The sequence below is a fragment of the Syngnathoides biaculeatus genome, chromosome 13, assembly GCF_019802595.1.
Source record: "Syngnathoides biaculeatus isolate LvHL_M chromosome 13, ASM1980259v1, whole genome shotgun sequence".
In the NCBI taxonomy this organism is placed as follows: Eukaryota; Metazoa; Chordata; class Actinopteri; order Syngnathiformes; family Syngnathidae; genus Syngnathoides; species Syngnathoides biaculeatus.
Genome location: NC_084652.1, coordinates 28,931,211 through 28,951,163, shown reverse-complemented (window position 1 = coordinate 28,951,163; position 19,953 = coordinate 28,931,211). Strand labels below are relative to the sequence as shown.

At 48.2% G+C, this 19,953-nt stretch overlaps 2 protein-coding genes across 3 annotated transcripts; both read left to right on the top strand.

Moving 5' to 3' along the window:
* The first annotated feature begins 2,409 nt into the window (after positions 1 to 2,409).
* Positions 2,410 to 4,962, top strand: LOC133511455 (leucine rich adaptor protein 1-like). Of its 2 annotated transcripts, none has more exons than XM_061840391.1 (3): positions 2,410 to 3,490; positions 3,577 to 3,734; positions 4,162 to 4,962. In XM_061840391.1, exons 1-3 carry the CDS (start codon positions 3,308 to 3,310, stop codon positions 4,442 to 4,444), a joined length of 624 nt encoding a protein of 207 aa, XP_061696375.1. In that variant the 5' UTR covers positions 2,410 to 3,307; the 3' UTR covers positions 4,445 to 4,962. The 2 variants fall into 2 exon arrangements, with proteins under 2 accessions (XP_061696375.1, XP_061696374.1); XM_061840390.1 differs by having other exon boundaries at positions 3,577 to 3,738.
* A 226-nt stretch (positions 4,963 to 5,188) lies between these two features.
* pgap6 (post-glycosylphosphatidylinositol attachment to proteins 6) lies at positions 5,189 to 19,852 on the top strand. The gene is made up of 13 exons (XM_061839888.1): positions 5,189 to 5,408; positions 6,291 to 6,474; positions 6,616 to 6,817; positions 7,586 to 7,713; positions 7,785 to 8,050; positions 8,808 to 9,094; positions 9,277 to 9,376; positions 10,050 to 10,164; positions 15,243 to 15,385; positions 16,642 to 16,820; positions 16,894 to 17,040; positions 17,121 to 17,237; positions 17,961 to 19,852. Exons 1-13 carry the CDS (start codon positions 5,354 to 5,356, stop codon positions 18,273 to 18,275), a joined length of 2,238 nt encoding a protein of 745 aa, XP_061695872.1. The 5' UTR covers positions 5,189 to 5,353; the 3' UTR covers positions 18,276 to 19,852.
* The last annotated feature ends 101 nt before the right edge of the window (positions 19,853 to 19,953 follow it).

Sequence of the window (19,953 nt, the reverse complement as noted above, 5' to 3'; positions counted from 1 at the left end):
AGTCATTCCAAAACGAAGCTTTGAAATTTGTACCGCATTTTAGCGGCCGTCCCGTGTGGCTTTTTGTCTGGGCGCTCCGGTTCCCCTCCCGCAAATCCCGAGTGCAAAAATGGATGGATGGCTTTTTTTTTTTCCCCCCATGTATACCTGCGTGCTGTTTGCAAGTCTGGGAGTTTGGCACCTGGAATCGGGCCAAACAGCTGCCCAAATAAGCGGCGACCCGTAAATCATTTGGAACTCCACAGACGGATGCAGTAAAATATTTTATGTTCCTAATGAAGGCCTTTCCACAACGTGCACGTTTTTTTTTTGGAAAAGAATTTGGAACGTTTGCTCAGGTCGGACTGGACGTTCGGCACAGTGGCTCGTTAAAGACATAATTCTGCCTGTGTGTGTGTGTGCGCGCGCGCGCCACATTTTTGACGATGACCTCCTTTCTCGTGCGAGAATGAGCTCAGCGTCGTTGCCTTCCCGCCCGGTCCGTCGGGCCTCCGAGGAAATGACACAATTCTGTCAGGGAGAACAAATTTGCTTTCTGGTTATATTGCGGCGCCTCTCGACTGCAATCAAGCAAAGCGGTCCAAAAAAAAACAAAACAAAAAGTGGGACGGATAATTCAGTCCGTCCCGTTTTTTTGCCGTGAGTCATTGTGTTGACCCAAGCTCAGTTTTCAGGGTTGCTCACGAGCGTGCAACTTAATCTCCGCTGGAGCCCATAAATCGAATCCCAGAGGTGAAACAATCAGGCCCGACCGTTCAAAACCTGAGCGTGGCCTCACACCTGCGCACGTAAAAGTCTGCTGATTTGGTGCCCCTCATCTGGTTGGTTGGCAGACCACCGCTTTCGATGGGAATCACGTCACGGTCGTCAATTACAGGAGATCGTCCAGAGGGCACCCCCCCCCCCCCCCCACAGGGTCTGCTGGGTTCTGGAAATCGTGTCCTGCAGACGACACGTTTACTTCATTAACAGGACTAAGAGCAACTTTAGCAGTTGGAGCTGCCCTGGTACGACATTCAGAAAAACCAAACCAGACTGATTTGGTTCACAGTACTGATTGGGTGACCGCAGTGTAGAACTGTCCCAGCAGCTCTTGTGACAGGCCGTCCTTCCTCAGAAGCCGCAAGAAGTTCATCCTTTGCTGGGCTTTTTTTTTTTTTGAGGATGGAGTTGATGTTCGTCTCCCACCTCAGGTCCCGAGAACTGGAAGGTCTTGACTGTAGGACACGAGACAGTTGGACAGGGTCAGGGGCAGCTGTGGTGAAGGTTGCCTCCTGAAGTCCACAATCATCTCTACGGTTTTTCGAGCATTCAACGGCAGGTTGTGTTGACCACGCCAAAGCTCCAGTCTCGCCACTTCCTGTCGATACGCAGACTCGTTGCCATCTTTGATGAGCCCGATTACCATGTTGTCATATGCACACTTCAGGAGTTTGACAGTGGGATGCCACGAGGTGGAGTCGTTCATGTAGAGCGAGAAGAGCAGAGGGGAGAGGACAAAACCTTGGGGTGCACCGGTGCTGATAGTGATTGTGATGGCTCAAGAGAAATTCTGTAGAACAACACAAAAGCCAATGAATGCGTTTCTTGTCTTCTCGTTGATAGAAAGCGGTTTCAAAAGCTACTCAAGGGTTTCCTGCAAAATTGTTTCCGTGGGTCGGAAACATCCAGCGCTTCTGAGGTTGAGGGTTTGAATCTGGGCCCTGACTTTCCCACGTTGAGTTTGGACGTTCTGCCCGTGCAGTTTTTCCCCAAATTGCAGAAATACGGCTACGTCTTTTCAAGGAATGCGGTAGATGCGATTTTTTTTTTTTTTTTTTTTTTAATGGTGCTCTTAGTGTACTGTTTTTGATCCAGTTGTCGTTATGCCCATTGTTCTCTCATCCTCTGCGACTTGACTTGAATTAAAGACTTGCATATTAATATTTCATCGTTTCCTACCAGGTTTAATCATTGGTGGCCATTTTTGGGTGAGAAAAGTTCAAGACAGTGGGTGCCTTTGTAAACATAATTATTCCTAAGAACATATGATAATCAGATCAAATGTGTTGTTCCCTAAATTTAAATCGAACGTAGCAATCAGAATCAAAAAAGGTGCTCAGTTTATTGAAAAAAAAAAAAAAAAAAAAAAAGATTCGCTGCGTAAAAGTGGAAGCTTGACTTGGATGTTTGTCGCCCTCTGGCGGTCCATACACTTTACTTCAACAATCTTTAATCGTACTGGATTGCAGACCATAATTGGAGAGCATCACGTGTGTGTGTGTGTGTATATATATATATATATATATATATATATATATATATATATATATATATACTACTTCTTCTTCTCTTTTTGAATTCCCTTTTTTACTGTTTCATCCTCAAGCACCAGCTTTTGTGTTCTCGAGCCACTTCTGATTTTTAAAACCAACAGACGGGCTCGTCCGGGACATTCAGTGAATGAAGTAAAAATAAATGAAATAAAATTTAAAAAAGGCAAATGTCCAAATCTGTCACACAGTTTATTTTAAGAAGAAAATAATGATCAAGAATGTTCTTTTTTTTTTTATTTAACTATTTAGAATGATTTTTAACTCTTAATTCATATGTTCGGTTTTAAAATAGTTGTATCCATCCCTTTCCAAGAGCGCTTCTCTCCAGTTGGGGTCGCGGGTTCGCACAAGGTTCCGCCAGCCCACTTCGGGCGAAAGGTGGACTACACCTTGAACTGGTCGCCGGTCAGTCCCAGGGCACATGTTGACAACTGTTATTGACTGAGGAAAAATTGATAAAAAATGATGACATTTGAAAAAGCAATCATGATGTTCCAGAAAGGGACAAATGAACGCGGCAACTTTCGCTGATGTAGAAAAGCGGCCCGGCGTTACAAAACAGAACACGACGGATGCGACCCGCGGGCCGCGCGTTGCTCGAAGGTCTCGAGCGGCAAACTACGCGAGTGTCAATAATGAGAGCTTCTAGTTGACGTTTGGAGCCGGCCGGGGTGCGGCCGTACATTTGCATTGTGGAGTCACGAAGCTTCTTCCGCCCGATGAAACGGCCGCCGTTGTTTGGCTGGCACACAAAAGAGGTGAACTTGCCCCCCCCCCCCACACCCCCCCAACAGGACCACCGCCACAAAACCGGCAACCTCTCTGGCGTCGACGCGCGTCGACTTTCCCTCCAGTGCTGTACTTTATTTCTTTTCCAGTCCGTTCAAACGTTCATCGGTGCACGTCTGGCAGGATGTCGCCGAGGCGCTAAACGCTACGCCGACAGCTGCCACGTTCAACTTGAATAATTCGGTTTTTAATTTCCTCGGCACATGAACCGGGAGACTTGGCTCGGTGTTTCCTTCCCATATCTGAAGGAGCTGGAAAAGAAAGTTGGCCGCAAAACACCTGAAAGTTTTCTGCTTTGGATGAGGGACGACGTGGAGGCCGACGACCACAACTCGCATTTCGGCCAGAGTTTTACCGACAGGTTACGCAACCTCAAACAAGACGTGGTAAAAAGCGTTTCCTTCCTTCTTTTTTTTTTCTTTTTTGCTAAGTTGTTGTCATTTTTCCATTCCTTTCTTTCATCTCCACCCAGAGGTGGGTGCGCAGCGCCGACGTGAGGATTCTTCGCCAGCTGGCTGCCGTGCACGAGGGCATCGAGTCCGCGCGCTGGTTCCTGTCGGAATCGAGCGCCTTGGACGGCGGCCCGACGGCGAGCGGAAGAGCACGCGAGCCCGGCGTTTCCCTTTCCAAGCAAGTGCGCACGTGCATGCACATTTTTGCTCGACGTCAGGGGTGTGTAGTTCCGGTTTCCCTCAGAGGGCCGTTATGATGACTCCGACATTCGTAAAAACGTTTTTACACATGAAATTATGAACTAGTTTTGGACGCAGTAATCAAGGGAAATGGCTTTTTCAAACTATTGTTCTTGTTTGGTAACAAAAAATGCTTGCTCAATAAACTCAACGTTGTCGTTTATGATGTCTGACAATTTGAAATTTTGGAGCACATTTTCAGAAAATTCCTGGAATTTGATACTAGGTTTGGCTAAAATCAGGCGATGGGCCGGATCTGGCCCCCGGGCCTTGAGTTTGACACCGGTGCTCTCCACATGCCTCAACTCGGCGTAGGCCGACCCGACCCGGTGTTTGGCGCTCATGCTGCACTACGTCCGCTACAGGGACGTTCCGAGATTAACGTACCCGGAAGATTTGTCCGCCATCTTGGGTCCGAGGAGCTGCGTGGAACCTTCGAGCCGCCCCGCAAACCGTTTGCTCCACGAAGACTTCCGAGATTCTCGAAGTCAGCACCGGGAAGCTTCGCGGGACCTCCGCCTCGGATCCGACAGCGTCAAGGCCGAGCGCCAAAACGCAGAAGAGGACGAGGAGACGGCGGCGCTTTTGTTCGACTACGACGCTCGCTGGTGCTGGATCGAGTCACGCGACGATGTCACGTTTTTATAAAAAAAAAAAAACCAAAAAACTCATTTTCCTGCAGTTTGATAAATAATCATGGATGCATGGTATGAAATCCCTCCCACGGTGGAAAAACACAGTCCCTTTTGGTGATTTGAAATTCTACGTCTCCAAAGTAAAGTCAGTTAAAATTGCCGTTTGGAATACATTTCTTGCATAATGCTAAAGGAAAAAGTGTGGAAAAAAATTCAGAAATAATTAACGCGTTTCCTTTCTGCAATACAATTGCACAAAGCCGAGAAGAGATTATGTCTTCAAAAATATTTGGAGTCCCATAAATGGATTTCATACAGTATGCTCTGAATATGCTTCATATACTGTATCCGTATGGGTTGTCGTCGTTGTTTTGGGGTTTGTCTGTGGTTTGTCAAAAGTAATATCAAATAAAGCGTTAACACCGATTCATGCATCATTCAAAAAGGAGTCTCCATATTTCGAACTTCATGAAAGTATTTCATAATATTTTTAGAGTACAGAAGAAAGATAAAATTATAATCTGGGACATTTTCCCGTTCTCAGTCCTTTTGCAAAAGTCAATTGAGTTTTTTTTTTGGTTGTTTTTTTTACTTGAGTTGCCTTGAAATTCGGTCATCTCAGTGTGACCTTTGACCTTTGAGGTCTTCTTTTTTTTTTTTTTTTTAAACTGAACTTTTTCACAACGGCAGTGGAGAGGACTAACCCTGATATTATGTGAAATTGTCCTAATACAATATAAAGACTGCCAATGTCCGCCTTTCACCTTTCGTTAGCCGGGACCCTTGTGAGGATACGCGCCTTGGGAAATGTGGTGACGTCACGTGTTGACAGTCGGAACCCGGAACCCGGAAGTGTAGCCTGGCGAGGCTGCCAGGGCACCATGTAGCCTTTCACACGCGCTCGCTCCCCACGGAGGAGAACATGTCACTTTATTTCGTCCTCGTCTTCGCCTTTGCAAAGGCAACATTTGGAGACGGTAAGCGATAAAGAAGATTTTTATTTTTTTGGGGGGGAGGGCGCCGCGTCAGCCACTTGCTTGGCTCGGTTCCACGCGACAAGTGCACAACCGATGACCGGTGACCGACACCAGATCCTCAGAAACATTTCTTCCTATTTTCCCAACACAGTTGAATTTCATTATCACACGTCGATTGCTAGTAACGTTGACGTCCTGCACGGCTCTCTTAGTACAGTATAGTTACGAACATGTCCACAGAATCAACACAGTTATTTCAGAAATACATTCATTTGACTCTACATTATACATAAAATCTTGCCTTTCGCGGTATGATCTAAAACACTTCACCTAAAAAAAAAAAAAATGTTGTTTGATGTCAGGAAGAAATTGTCATCAAAAGGTACGTGTTGGGTATCCCTACTTTTCCCCACTTCGGTGTCCCGACGATCGCACCAATGTTTTTTTTTTTTTTTGCTCATTTACGGGAATCACTCTCCACAGTTGCCCACAAATTAGGTACTTCACAATAAATTTGCATATTTCCATTTATTTCGGTAGTGCTCATACATTGGACTGATCTCTCTAATTTTTCCATTTCAAAAATCATGTAAATTGATTGTTGTCCCCGAGTTTCACTTTTTGACTCGAACTAGCTTACAAAACACATTTCTTCCAATTTCCCGAAATGGAAGCTGCATCCGGGAAAAGCTTCACGTGAAAGAATAATAATTAATAAGGAATCTGCTGAGCCGCCATCAAATCCACAATACAGTATTGAGGCTATATTATGAAATTTTTTTGGAGGTGGAAGTGGGACATAAGTCACACAGATTTTAGCGATCTTTGTTTCGAAGCGTCCTCCGAGGATTTCAAACCGGCCCAATTTTCCACATGGCGCAGACGGGGAGGTGACGTTCGTATCAGAACTCTCGTCCAAGGCGGCTCAGAAGTTGTCCAAGTACGGTTGGTATGGAAACGCGAGGCTGCAAAGGTTTCACATCCCGGAGGAGACGGCCGTGGCCCGCTGGATCTTCACCGTAACCAAGGGCCACAGCTTTGACTGCGCAGAGCGTAACGTCACCATGTGAGATTCTTCTTCTTCTTCTTCGTCTGCCCGCTGCTCGATTTCCGTTTCATTCTCTCTCTCTCTTCTCTCTCTCTCTCTCTCTCTCTCTCTCTCCTCTCTCTCTCTCTCTCTCTCTCTTTCTTTTTGAAATTTTTATAGCCACGTCCGGCAGAGCGCCCCTCCAGTCGTAAACCCGACCGGCACGGCGTTTCCAAACGTGACGCTCTGGAGGCCCCCCCACTCTCTGATTCTGCCCGTGACCTCGCTCAGCGTGGCGACCTTCAACGTCTCCGACCCGGCCCCCGGCGACTGGTTTGTTGCCGCCCACCTGCCTGAAGATGACGGCCGGATCGAGCAGAAGGTCAGCGCGCTTACAACTTTGCACCCCCCCGCCCCCAAAAAAAAAAAAAAAAAAAAAGTGTACATGGGTGCAATTTCATGAGACCTGAGAAATTCTCTTTATTGGTTAACCTTATTAATTTAGTCATAATTCTGTTTTTCTGTTTGTAATTTGGGTGGCACGGCGGCTCAGCTGATTAAGCGTTGGCCTCACAGTTCTGAGGTCCCGGGTTCAATCCCGGCCCCGCCTATGTGGAGTTTGCATGTTCTCCCCGTGCCTGCGTGGGTTTCCTGCGGCTGTGCACTGCGGTTTCCTCCCGCATCCCAAAAACGCGCAAAATTAATTGGAGACTTTTAAATTGCCCCGTCGGTGTGATTGTGAGTGCGACTTTTGTCTGTCTCTGTGTGCCTTGCGATTGGCTGGCGACCAGTTCAGGGTGCCCGTTGACACCTGGGATAGGCTCCGCCCGGTACTCTCCGCGACCCTCGTGAGGATAAGCAGCAAAAGGAAATGGATGGATGGATGTTTGTAATTTGCAGTGATGTAGATGGCCCGACATGTTGTTTTGCTTTTACCACTGTGAAGTATCAAAGAGGATTTTTTTTTTTTTTTTTTTTAATCCAACCTGTTCCTCCAGACCGAGCCGTTTGTGGACCGGTTGGTCGACATTATCGTCAAATAACCGCACTTGTTTGTCTTTACTCTGTCCTGAACTAAATGAAAGTTGGTGCACATTGCAACATATTCTGACTTTTTTTTTTTTTTTGGGCGCGTCTTCATCTTTTTTAGGGTTTCCCATCGTGTTCCTACTTTTTCCAGCCTCAGCTGTCGGTCAGGAGGGCGATCGACACCCCCGTTCTGCAAACGGGGGCGTCCCTCCGACAGACGGCTCGCTCGGACGAGCCCGCGCGCCTCAAGTATGACGTCGGCGTGCGATCGCGTCCCGCCGCTGAACTACGATGACCGTGTGGCGCGTTTGTGCGTTCAGGTTGTACGTCCCGCAGTTTGCCTCGTCGCTTTCCGTGTCTGTGGCCGATTGTTCCTCCGCAGAGGTCGCAGGGAGCGCGTCGTGTTCTCTGGTCCTCAGCCTGGGCTCAGACTCTCTGCTGGACGGTCCAGTCAGAGTGAAATGCTCGGGGACCCTTTGCTCCGCGTCCGTCGCCGACCCGCCGTGGGACACTTGGTTACGTGTTGTCGTGGAGAGCAGCGAAGACAACCGAACGGTGACGTTCAGCATCGCGTCCAACTACACCGGTAACGGACGCAAAACACACCCGAGAGCCCCGTCGGCCAAGTGGCAAAGTTCACTTTAGCTCGCTGTCGTGTGCTTTGAAATTCGAAACCGTCGTTTGGCTTGCGTTCCTACTCGCGGGTGCGTCGGCAGGACGGTGACGGTTGTGTGAGCTCAAAAGGAAACTGCAGCGTGTCACCAGCCAAAGAACACAAAGGAAAGACGTCATTTAGACGGAAGACTCGATGTGCTCGTGATCACGATCCAACCCAGCGTTAGTCAAGATCACAGTCGACAAAATGCTTTGCACGGCATCCATTAAACCAAGAAAGCAAAACACAGCAGAGAACAATACGTGTCGATGGGTCAAATAACACGGACGCTCGTGACTCCGCATCGATATTTGACTTCAAAAGCCATCAGTGACAGTGATTTCAAAAATATTTCGCAAAGTGAAACCAAAAGTAAAAGCGACATCGACAACGAGCTCGCAGTCAGAATGGGAAAAGTTTGAAAACAGAAACTGAATCAGCTCGTCTAAAGTACAGAAGAGCCAATCCATTGTTTTTTTCTTTGCCTGTTAAGTCACTTAACTAATCAGTTAATCAATGAACACCATCCTTCAGGAACCCTTCAAGTGCTGTTTGTACCCCAGCAGTAATTCCCCCCCAAAAAGTGGCAGCATCCGTTTAGCTGGTGACCTTCTGACTGCTGTAATTACTGCCCAAAATGGGCCCAAACGCTCGCCTTTTACATAAATTCATACTTGCTCCGTTTCAGAGGGGTGCAAGCCAAAGAGCGAAGGTCTCGCAGCCGATAACGTCAGCGGTCTCCATAGCAACAGCAGCAACACCAAGGGCTCCGCCGCGACGGAGGTCGAATCGGCTTCGGCGTGCGTCGGGAGCGTCCCGGTTGGCTGCGAGGAGGACGATTTTCTCTCGCTCCGATGCACTCCGGTCAACGGACCCGGCGTCGGCGTCAGGAGGACCCGGCCCGCCCTCCTGACGTACCCGCTGCCCGCCCAGGCCACCGGCGCCACGCTCAACCTGCAGCTCACGCTCAACACTGTAAGTGAATTGCGCAAAGCACATGTCGGGAACGCAGGCCCGGGGCGGGGGCGCAAAGCCAGCGCGGACTGCGGGCCGGTCCCGACCCGACCCCCGACGATGCAGACGCTCGCGTCGGCTTCAGGTTTGCACAAACGTCGGCGGGCGCGCGAGTGAAGTCTCGTTTTGCTTTGTGCGTGCAGACCAACGTAACGCCGGGGAACAGCAGCAGCGCAGTGGCGGCGTGCCTCTCCCCGCGAGCGCCGATCCTCAGACTCGGCGCCGACGTCACGTGCCGCACGGGTAACGCCCACGTGACTCGGCTGGCTTCGAACGGCATCTGGAACACGTTTTGCTCGCGCTGCAAGTCTCCGTCGCGCTGGATTTGCAGCCGTAGTGCACAATCGGTTTTTGTTTGTTTACGTTCACGGGACACATGAAACCATTTTCATGAGCAGATGTTCCCGTTACACGAAAATAACTTGACAAAATGGAACTAAGTAAATAAGAGGCGTATCCAATATTATGGTGTTATTAAATGGCATTGAGAAGGGATGACTTCAAGAGGGTGAACTCCGCATTACACCACTGACCCCTTTAACTTGTTTAATGAGAGGAAAAACTTTTAATAGCATATCTAAAGGTCGTTTTTTTTGTAGTTTGGATTTTGTGTGTCGTTAACTAAAACAATGACTGAAGAAATAACGGACAGAAAGCGTGCGCTTTGAAACGACATTTACCTCGTCGGTTCCGCAAAGCATGCCGCGAGTGCCACGATATCATGCAATATCATAGTGTAGCGTCGCCGGGTGGCCGGAGGCGCTCCCAGCGTGCTTTGCGGCACCGAGGTTGTCTCGAGGCTTGCTCATCGCCTCTCAACAAGCCTGTGGGGAAGACCGCAGACCTCCACGCAACGGCGACAGATTCAAGTTTGATTTTGACTTCATCTTGACTGTTTGTCTTTTTGTTTCTGAAGCTTTTTTTGAAGGTTACGGCGTGAAGGTGAACAGCAGTTTTCCCAAATCTGCGCTCCGGCTGCCCTTCCCCGCCTCCACCATGTGGTACCTCACTCTGCAGCTCACGTGCGACGGGTAAATAAATAGCTCCCGTCTTTTTGCACACACGGAAAAATGATACCTTGTGCTCGACAGCATTCAAAACATATTTCCCTGGGTATATTCAGTCATCGTTCTGCATCCAACAAATGCAGCCCTATGGGGGGCACAAACCAGTGCAATCTGTAGGCCGGTCCCAAGCCCGGATAAATGCAGAGGGTTGCGTCAGGAAGGGCATCCGGCGTAAAAACTGTGCCAAACAAATATGAGCGTTCATCTAAAGAATCCCATACCGGATCGGTCGTGGCCCGGGTTAACAACGCCCGCCCCCGGCACTGCTAACCTGCAGGGCGTCGGTGGAAATTCAGCTACTGTGGGTCGAAGACAAAGAAGAGGAGGAAACCGGATCCAGCGTCAGAAGAAAAAGAGGAATGCACAGAGCCTACAACTGAGTGCAGGGACTTTGGATGTTGGGACTATGACAGGAAAAGCACAGGAGTTGGTTGACATGATGATTAGGAGAAAGGTTGATATTCTGTGCATCCAAGAGAGCAGGTGGAAAGGTAGTAAGGCTAGAAGTCTGGGAGCAGGGTTTAAATTATTCTACCACGGAGTAGATGGGAAGAGAAATGGAGTAGGGGTTATTTTAAAGGAAGAGCTGGCTAAGAATGTCTTGGAGGTGAAAAGAGGATCAGATCGAGTGATGAGACTAAAATTTGAAATTGAGGGTGTTATGTACAATGTGGTTAGCGGCTATGCACCACAGGTAGGATGTGACCTAGAGTTGAAAGAGAAATTCTGGAAGGAACTAGATGAAGTAGTTCTGAGCATCCCAGACAGCGAGAGAGTTGTGATTGGTGCAGATTGTAATGGAGATATTGGTAAAGGAAACAGGGGCGATGAAGAAGTGATGGGTAAGTACGGCATCCATGAAAGGAACTTTGAAGGGCAGATGGTGGTGGACTTTGCAAAAAGGATGGAGATGGCTGTAGTGAACACTTATTTCCAGAAGAGGGAGGAACATATAGTGACCTACAAGAGCGGAGGTAGAACCACGCAGGTAGATTATATTTTGTGCAGACGATGTAATCTGAAGGAGGTTACTGACTGTAAAGTAGTGGTAGGGGAGAGTGTAGCTCGACAGCATAGGATGGTAGTATGTAGGATGATTCTGGTGGTGGGTAGGAAGATTAAGAAGACAAAGGTAGAGCAGAGAACCATGTGGTGGAAGCTGAGAAAGGAAGAATGTCGTGCGGCCTTCCGGAAAGAGGTGAGACAGGCTCTCGAGGGACAATCGAAGCTCCCGGAAGACTGGACGACGACAGCCAAGGTGATCAGAGAGACAGGCAGGAGAGTACTTGGTGTGTCATCTGGTAGGAAAGGGGAGAAGGAGACTTGGTGGTGGAACCCCAAAATACAGGGAGCCATACAAGGAAAGAGATTAGCGAAGAAGAAGTGGGATACTGAGAGGACTGAGGAGAGGCGAAAGGAGTACATCGAGATGCGACGTAGGGCAAAGGTAGAGGTGGCAAAGGCTAAACAAGAGGCATATGAAGACATGTACACCAGGTTGGACACGAAAGAAGGAGAAAAGGATCTCTACAGGTTGGCCAGACAGAGGGATAGAGATGGGAAGGATGTGCAGCAGGTCAGGGTGATTAAGGATAGAGATGGAAATGTGTTGACTGGTGCCGGTAGTGTACTAAGTAGATGGAAAGAATACTTTGAGAAGTTGATGAATGAAGAAAATGAGAGAGAAGGAAGAGTTGAAGAGGCAAGAGTGAAGGACCAGGAAGTGGAAATGATTACTAAGGGGGAAGTCAGAAAGGCACTACAAAGGATGAAAAATGGGAAGGCAGTTGGTCCTGATGACATACCGGTAGAGGTATGGAAGCAATTTGGAGAGATGGCTGTGGAGTTTTTGACCAACTTATTCAACAGAATACTAGCGGGCGAAAAGATGCCTGAAGAATGGAGGAAAAGTGTTCTAGTTCCCATTTTTAAGAACAAAGGGGATGTTCAGAGCTGTGGGAACTATAGAGGAATAAAGTTGATGAGCCACACAATGAAGTTATGGGAAAGAGTAGTGGAGGCTAGACTCAGGACAGAAGTAAGTATCTGCGAGCAACAGTATGGTTTCATGCCGAGAAAGAGTACCACAGATGCATTATTTGCCTTGAGGATGCTCGTGGAAAAGTACAGAGAAGGTCAGCAGGAGCTACATTGTGTCTTTGTGGATCTAGAGAAAGCCTATGACAGAGTACCAAGAGAGGAACTGTGGTACTGCATGCGTAAGTCTGGTGTGGCAGAGAAGTATGTTAAAATAGTACAGGACATGTATGATGGCAGCAGAACAATGGTGAGGTGCGCCTTAGGTGTGACAGAGGAATTTAAGGTGGAGGTGGGACTGCATCAGGGATCAGCTCTGAGCCCCTTCCTGTTTGCAGTGGTAATGGATAGGCTGACAGATGAGGTTAGACTGGAATCCCCTTGGACCACGATGTTCGCAGATGATATTGTCATATGCAGTGAAAGCAGGGAGCACGCAGAGGAACAATTGGAAAGATGGAGACATGCACTGGAAAGGAGAGGAATGAAGATTAGCCGAAGTAAAACAGAATATATGTGCGTGAATGAGAAAAGTGGAGGGGGAAGAGTGAGGCTACAGGGAGAAGAGATAGCGAGGGTGGACGACTTCAAATACTTGGGGTCAACAATACGGAGCAATGGAGAGTGTGGTCAGGAAGTGAAGAAACGGGTCCAAGCAGGTTGGAACAGCTGGCGAAAGGTGTCTGGTGTGTTATGTGACAGAAGAGTCGCCGCTAGGATGAAGAACGGCAAAGTTTACAAAACAGCGGTGAGGCCGGCCATGATGTACGGATTAGAGACGAGAGGTGGCACTGAAGAAACGACAGGAAGCTGAACTGGAGGTGGCAGAAATGAAGATGTTGAGGTTCTCGCTCGGAGTGACCAGGTTGGATAGGATTAGAAATGAGCTCATTCGAGGGACGGCCAAAGCTGGATGTTTTGGAGACAAGATTCGAGAGAGCAGACTTCGATGGTTTGGACATGTTCAGAGGCGAGAGAGTGAGTATATTGGTAGAAGGATGCTGAGGATGGAGCTCCCAGGCAAAAGGGCGAGAGGAAGACCAAAGAGAAGGTTTATGGATGTGGTGAGGGAAGACATGAGGGCAGTTGGGGTGTTGAGAGAGGAAGATGCAGGAGATAAGACCAAGATGGCAAAAGATGACACGCTGTGGCGACCCCCCTAACGGGACAAGCCGAAAGGAAAAGAAGAAGAAGTTCTGCATCCAACAGAATATATTTGGAATGGGTTCAAATATCAGAATCATCTTTACTTGACGAGTATGTCGGAAGCGTAACAAGGAATTTGTCTCTAGTACGACGCATGTGACGACAACGGGGAGTCGGTTGCGCTGACGGTCACGGGGCAAAAAGGGCTACAAGTAGCATGATTATAAGCCTCACGCAGTACATTTGGAAAGGAAATACCATTTGGTACATACGTAAGCCGCACCTGTGTAAAAGCCGCAAGTGCCCACATTAAAACCCACAATGAAACACGGGATATTTACAAAGAAAGACGGTGCGCGGAAAGAGTTTTCAAAGTTTTAATGCAACAACAAGGTAGCACGAACAGGACTAGTTTAAAAAAAAAAAAAAAAAAAAACAGCCACGGTAGCTACACAGTCGCAACACGCTAGCACAGTGCTAACGGTAGCGCTGCGCTAGCAGAGCTGGTTTAAAAAAAAAAAAAAAAGCCACGGCAGCTACACACTAGCAACACGCTAGCACAGTGCTAACGGTAGCGCTGCGCTAGCAGGGCTGGTTTAAAAAAAAAAAAAAAAAAAACAGCCACGGTAGCTACACAGTAGCAACACGCTAGCACAGTACTAACGGTAGCGCTGCGCTAGCAGGGCTGGTTTACAAAAAAACAACAACAACATACCGGTAAAAGTCACTTCCTCGGCACTTATGTTCCACTGGTCTCACTCTTACCTTTTCCGTTCAAGTGCCCTCTTGCGGCCGTTAGGAAAAAAATCGCCGCATAAACCGCAGGAGTGGAAGCGTGTGGAAAAAGTTGCGGTTTATAGGCCGGAAATTACGGTAATGTGCCAATGTGGAAGTTGTTTTTTGGAAGATGCAGAGTCCGCCGAGCATTTAGAGCCGTTGGAGTGCCGAGCAGAGCGATAGTCCCGTGCGATGACCGTCGAGCAAGGGGCGTCGTACTTCAAGGAACGGATGCAGGTGGTGCGATAATCTGAGACGATGCGGATTGCGCGAGAGGCGCAGATGCCGCTCGAGTGCGAGGGGCTCGTATTGGGTCACAACAGAACAGTGACTGCATGGGTAAAATGTCTAATAATCATCATCATAATAATTGGGCTGGCGGAATGTGACAAAAAATTGTCAGCGTATTGCAGTTGATTTTTAAGTGAGCTTTCTAAGATCTTTCATGTTGCCAAGTGGAGGAAACGTTCATCATATAACTTTTGCATGATTAATGAGGTTGAAATATTCCAGGCGTTCCCATGCTGCTTTGTGTTCTGAAGCAAATTGACTTTCCCGTTCTCCGATGTGGGACTGCTGGTGAAATATTCCTTGCGTGTTTTGACACACTTGGCCAATAAAGCCGATTCCGATTCTGATTCCGATTCTGAGAACATGTTGACCCAAACATTCAATCAGTCAAATTGCGGCTCCTCAGCAAACGTAGGTATCAGGTTGGTTCTGTTTGACGTTTCCCGTGTTGACCAATCGGCTCCCTTCCAGCCACTCACATCCCGTCCAGGTGTTCCCCGTTGTCTCGTATTTACCTGACGGCTTTCGTTCCGTTCTTGCCGTTGGTTCTCGTCGTCACGTCGGTCCAAGTCCACCTCCTTGTCCCGATCCTGTCAAAGTGGTTTTAGGTCTTCTTTGTGTTTGAGTTTCTGGGTTTGGTTCCCAGACTCCATTTACTTTCTAATATATATATATATATATATATATATATATTTTTTTTTTGGGAGATTCCTGGACTGCTCCCTTCATTTTCGTCTCGACCGTGACCCAACGGGCGGCTTTTATCGAACGCGTGTCGTGTGCGTTTGCAGCAGCGACTGCGGCAGTGAGTCAGCGGTGTGGGTGGAACCGGAGCTTTTCGTCAGCGCCTGCGTCGACGACTGTGGCGCGTTTGGGGAATGTCGACTGCTCAGGTCCTACAACTACCTGTACGGCGCCTGTGCGTGCAAAGCCGGTACGACACACACGAACATATACAGTACGCATACGTGTACGTACCTCTGGTGTGTGCCGGAACCTCGCTTTTGCCGTCCTTAACCCGCAAAACTGCAATCAAGCGGTAACTCTCGAGTTGAGGTTAGCCTACCCTAACAATTTGGAGTTTGACCCAAATTTGCAAGATGAACACAACTCTGAATTTGCACCAAAACCCCAGCGTTGAAATGCTTACGCTGCTTGATGGTGACCAATCGGTCGATCTCGTGAGACTTCAGTCCAGTGCGCAGCTACAGTCTTAAATCATCTTTCTATTTATGTTCTGAATCATCTTGTTGTTGAATTGTGCCACAAATAAACTTGCCTAAAGTAGGAATGTCCAAAGTCTGCCCAACTGCAGGTTAATTTTTTTGCTTTTACTTTGACAAAACACGCCGTTCTTCAAGCGTAAGCAATATTTTTTCATTTACTGTCCATCACTCATCGCCGCCATATTTGAAAATGGGAAGTTGTCTCATCTTCCCGCTCTGATTTCATTCACGTCAAATCATGAGAGGTACAGCCATGCTTATTTATTATTCGTGCTGTGTGCGCCTCGGCCTCTTGGGGGCGGTGTGGTTCCATGTATGGATGGAGCTACATATTTACACCAAGCTCAAAGACAGTCCCCCCCCCCCACGAAGAAAAATTTCAATAAAACCTTATTAAACTCCCTTTTCACACGTTAGGAAGAATATATGCCTTTTGAGTATCGTTGTATTTCCCGTCTGTACGTGTTGCTACGGCATTTGTGAGTGAAATATTTGTTATTTGTAAGTCAAACGTGCAGTGGTCGAATGCTAATGTTAGCTACCTTGCGAATGGTTTTTTTCGCGATGCTGGCAATGTCTGCCATTGAATTTATACTGTAGTACACGTGCAGCTATTTTGGTCGCGCCTTTTAATGTTCCAATAAATTCCAACCGGGGTGTCAACAATCAGCTCGGGGGGGGGGCAGATGAACACGCGTCCCACGCACACAGTTTGCGTTTCCAATGCAGCAACTTGCATACCTTACTTTGTTTCGGGGAAAGCAGTCATTGAAACCCCGATTACGACTTAGAAGCCGTCGATAAAAAAGGGAATAGATGAAGAATTGTACAAATGAAAATAATAAATCCTTCGCTCCTCAGCTTGCACCGCACCGCCGGTAAGAGGAGGCCTCGCTGTACTGATGGCAATAATTGGATTGTATAGCAAAAATGTAAAACTAGTATTTCCACCACGTTTGCGCAGGTTGGAGGGGTTGGGCCTGCACGGACGGTTCGGCGGCTCAGTCGCCGGCCCGCCAGCTGGCGGCCACGCTGCTGCTGACGCTCAGCAACGCGGCCTTCCTCCCGGCGGTCGCGGTGGCCGTCAAACGCGGCTACGTCGCGGAGGCGTGCGTTTACCTCTTCACCATGTTCTTTTCCACGGTAACGTGCCGAAAGCGATCAGCGGGCGGGGGGAAGAATGGCAGCGTTTTCATTTTGTTTGTTTGTGGCGCAGTTCTACCACGCCTGTGACCAGCCGGGCATTGCCGTCCTGTGCATCATGAGCTACGACGCCCTCCAGTACTGCGACTTCCTGGGCTCCGTTTGTTCCGTATGGGTCACCGTTTTGTGCATGGCTTGCCTCAGGAACACCGTGAAATATGTAAGAGACAACCGAGCGGCCGCCGTCGTGCTTTTTCTGATTTATTTACGCGGTTGGCGACTCTGCTTCCGTGTACGTAGACTTTGTTCGTGCTGGGGACTCTGCTGATCGCCATGTCGCTGCAGCTGGACCGCAAAGGTCTGTGGAACCTGCTGGCCCCCATCCTCGCTGCCGTCGTCTTATTGCTGGCCGTTTGGGTAAGGGAGGCGCGCCGTTCCGTCTCACGGCAGACATGGGAAGATTAGTTCTCGACGGAGCTCCCCAACTCGATTTGACGAATGAAACATTTGCGAGACTGTGGCCCACACAAATACACTTGCGTGGAGCTGTCGTAGGCCACAACTGACACCCGGATGGAAGTAAATACGTGCCACCGGGATTTGAATTTGAAATGTAAAGCGATCACATTTTCAATTGTTATATTTCGGTGTAACTTTTCGAAGTGAATTCAACCGGCTACAATTCGCCGTCTGAAATTCACCGTCTGTGTCACCGGGCAGGGTTACTTGAGGTCCGAAGCGAACCGCCGGCCAATCCGGTGACGCTTTGTTCGTATGTGACGTCACGTGGCTAAGAAAGCCCAACTGCGATTGGCTGGCTGTTCACCTCTGATCTGAAGTAACCCCGGCTGGTGGCACAGCCGGTGAATTTCAGACGGCGAATTGTAGCAACTATTGAAAATGCGATGATGACTTTACATTTCAAATTCAAATGCCGGTGGCACTTATTTCCTTGCATGTCAAAGAATGTACGGGAATTGCGTCTATAAAAGCATCTTACTTATTCACATTTGCTGCATATAGATTTTTAAAAATGACAAAATATTTTTTTTTTTTTTTTCTCTCTCGGGGAAGGGGTCGGGGCAATGGGACCGAATGAACCACTGTCAGTCAGTCTGGTCCTGGTTTTTGTGTCGCCAGGCGTACCGAGGAATCAGGCGTCGCCGTTGTTACTTCCCGCCCTGGCAGAGGTGGGTCTTCTACCTCATCCCCGGAGGACTCTGCGCCCTCGTCGGGGTCTGCTTGTACGTTTTTGCGGAGACGGAGGACAACTACTTGTACACGCATTCGATTTGGCACATCCTGGTGGCCACCTGCGTGGTGTTCCTGCTGCCGCCCCGCGAAAGGAGCCTGGCCGCCCAAGGTTGGCGGCCCGACTGGAATTGGATGCGGCGCTGCGTTTGTAGGACGACGCTGTGCCCGAGCAGCAAAGACGAACTCTACACTGTCACGTGATGACGCCGGCGAGCTGGCGCACAGGTCGACGCTCATTTCATTTTTCAGACCTCCTCGATCGTCACGTGGTCCTTCTCACCTGAGCCTCAACGATGCCTGCTGTCTTTAAAAAAAAAATCGTTAACTACTGTCCTCACATTTTGCAAAGCTCTTGAAAATTCCATTTACACATTTCACGACCTCCCGATCCTTTGAAGCAGTTTAGCTACAAAAGATGTGTCCAGGGAGCCCGACCGGAGGTTTGTACATACGCTATCGTCGATGATACACGCTATGCTCCAAATATTTCTAAATGCTGTTTGTCACTTTCGAGTACCGTGAAGGTCGATGCGGCCTGCGGTTCAGGGTGCAGTCTTGCTTCTGCCGGGAGGAAGTCGGGCGGTTCCGGCTCCTCCCGATCCCGAACGGGACGGGCCCTTTGGAAAATGGAGGAAGTCGTCTAGCCAGTTTGTGACGTTCACAAGTGAGCTGAATGATAGCGTTCCTGCCTTGTGTGTTCGTGCCGTTCTCATGCTGAAGCACTTTTATGATTTATGGGAGTTTGGGTGGTTTGTCTGTTTTTAAATGGGAACTGGAATGTATGCGTGCCTCCCTTTTTTTGTTTCTTTGTCTTGCCTCAATTATACCAGATTTAATGCACTCCATATTTTGGCGAGTTTCAACATCTTCATTTTTTTCCTCACCTTGCATACAGCAGACGTGTCAAGTTAATTTTTGCCGCGGGCCGCCTTCTAGTTTCCCGCAGAGGGCTGTTATAACTGAAAGCATGGAAATGCCTCATTATGTTATTACATATACGCAAAAGAAGTGGATAACTACTTTTGAGATCGGAAGTCAGCCATAGTTGGTGTAATCGTTGTTCCAGTTACTGTAAAATGAGCTCGGATGACAAAAAGCATCGCAACGTTAGTGTTGATTACATATAAGAATTTAAAATGAGATTTTAGCAAGAATCGCGGCCATTGAAAGACCTGATTTGTTTTTTGCGGAACCCGCGTGGCCCCCGCCCTTTGTGTTTGACACCCGTGCCTGCGCCTGTCTGACCAACGGGTCGCTACCTCCCTCCGCGGTTGCTAAATGAATGTTTGACAGACTCAAAAGCAAATCTCTGAAGAGCAATGTCCTTTTTTCTATTGTTTTGTTGATACATATAAACTAAAATTTGTAACAAATTTTGTGCGTAGGGGATTTGCATTTCATGTGCCGCGGTGGTTGTTTTTTTTTTTTAATTCTTGAACACGCACATTCATGTGTCGAAACGGGAAATAGAAGATTATCCTAATCCTTCGAAGTGTATCGACTCAGCCCGAGGGCGAGCAGTTGCTGGAGTCCATTAGTAAAATTGATCCCGTCGTCAGCTCTGCAAAGCCGAGTGCAAAACGTCATCGACGGAACGCTTTGCTGCTGTTGTCGTCGGTTGAAAGGGTGCACAAAGGGCGTCGCTCACTTTCCGACGCCAGACACACGCAGCCATTTAAATGTATTTATTTATTTTATTTTTTTTTTGCCATGAATAGAATCGATCGATCTGTGATCAAACTGTTCATTTTGATGGGAAAGATTGGGCGCGTATTAAAGTAGAGGCTTCAACAAAGCGTGTATGGTTTATCTCGCCCGATGACCGCCAGTCGTTGTCAGACAGAGACGACCAAACACCCTGGATTGGTCCCCGGCAAGT